The sequence below is a fragment of the Myotis davidii genome, unplaced genomic scaffold, assembly GCF_000327345.1.
Source record: "Myotis davidii unplaced genomic scaffold, ASM32734v1 scaffold826, whole genome shotgun sequence".
Lineage (NCBI taxonomy): Eukaryota > Metazoa > Chordata > Mammalia > Chiroptera > Vespertilionidae > Myotis > Myotis davidii.
The window spans coordinates 1656858-1658428 of record NW_006297142.1 but is presented as its reverse complement, the minus strand read 5'-3'; the positions used below and the strand labels follow the sequence as shown (position 1 = coordinate 1658428).

The 1571-nt window shown below is 51.6% G+C and overlaps 1 protein-coding gene across 2 annotated transcripts in view; it reads left to right on the top strand.

Annotated features, from left to right (window-relative positions):
* Positions 1-1571, top strand: part of LOC102757081 (HRAS-like suppressor 3) — a 33754-nt gene that overhangs the window by 1380 nt on the left and 30803 nt on the right. The window contains exon 2 of one of the 2 annotated variants that reach the window (XM_015569830.1): positions 649-729. The exons of the other annotated variant lie outside the window; for it this stretch is intronic. Within the exon in view, the coding sequence (XP_015425316.1) occupies positions 649-729 (81 nt within the window). The remainder of the gene's footprint in view (positions 1-648; positions 730-1571) is intronic. 2 annotated transcript variants of the gene reach the window in all.

Below are 1571 nucleotides of genomic sequence, written 5' to 3'. Positions count from 1 at the left end.
CAAAGTTGGTCACCACTCTTTTCCATATGTATATATTTAAAAATATTTTTTTATTGATTTCAGAAAGGAAGGGAGAGGGGGAGAGAGAGAGAGAGATCAATGATGAGAGAGAATTATTGATCGGTTGCCTCCTGCACACTCCCTACTGGGGTTTGAGCCTGACACATGGACATGTGCCCTGGCTGGGAATCAAACCATGATCTTCTGGTTCATTGGTCAATGCTCAACCACTGAGCCACACCAGCATGATGGTGTTACTTATTAAGCTGGGTGCAGGCTCAGCTTCGCCATTGTCCCACCTGGGCTGGGTGAGGGGCCCCGGTTCCTGTGCTGCCTGCGGACCCCCAGCCCTGCCCTGGAGGGAGGCAGCTCTTCCCAGCGCTTCCTGCTGGCCCCCGAGCTGAGGGAGGAGGCTGCACTGCTGATCCCTTTATGACAGGAGTCAGCAAACCTGCTGTAAAGGCCCGAGAGGGAAGACTTAGGTCCTGCAGGCCCTGTGGTCTCCACTGCAGGGACCCAGCTCTGCGTGTAGAAAGCGTCCGTGGACAATGCAGGTGCCGGGGTGTGGCCGCGGCCGGGAAACGGTCTGGCCTCTGCCGTGTGAATTTCATGTGTCACCGAACAGTAACCTTTTGACGTTTCCTCCAGCCACTGGACAAGGGTGGACACCATCCTCAGCTCCACGCAGGAACAAGCAGAGGCACGGAGTGGGCGCCCGGATTACAGAACGTGTGCTTCTGACTGTGCACCAGGATTTCTTGAGTTCTTGGTTTTGATTCAGCTGACTTGGCTGTGTCTGTCATGAAGTCATTGTTCCTCTAGTGAGATTTCAGTGCTGGAAGGAGAGCCAGACCTTAGCTCCTGGCAGCCTGCCCGCCTGCAGGCCCCTCTCTCGTAGGATTGTTGTGTTGGTTCCCTTACTCCATCTTCCCAACGGCCAGCATCCGGTGTGTTCCATGTGTGGTTCTTTACTCTGTGCGATTCTTTTCTTGTTGTTGTTGCTGTTTAAAGTTTATTTTTTCAGGGCTGGCTCTCATAGACGTGCATTCCTGGGTTCGGTGGGACATCTTTAATTGATGGAAGTGTATTGTGTTGCGGCGCTCATTCTCACTTTCCACTCAGCACTGTGTCTAAAAGGTGATCCTCGTTGCCACAGGAACAGCGAGCCCTTGCTTCTAACTAGTGCGCAGGGCTTGGTGCGCAAGGCTTGGTGCGCAAGTCCACCTCCTCTTACTTCCTTTAAAAAGAAGTTTCCTGGGGTGGTATCATGTTTTGACCTTGTGTGTATTTGGAAATATAAATGATAGTTACTGCATAAGAGAAGTCTCTAAAAGTCCTGTGAAAATATTTCCCCCCCTCCCCGTACCATATGTCCATTTTTGTGTGTTCAGTTTTTTTATTAAATCTTTATTGTTCAGATTATTACAGTCGTTCCTCTTTTTTCCCCCCATAACTATCCTCCACCCCGTTCCCACCCTACCCTCTGCCCTTACCCCCTCACTGTCCTCATCCATAGGTGCACGATTTTTGTCCAGACTCTTCCCGAACCCCCCCACACCCCCTCCCCCCCG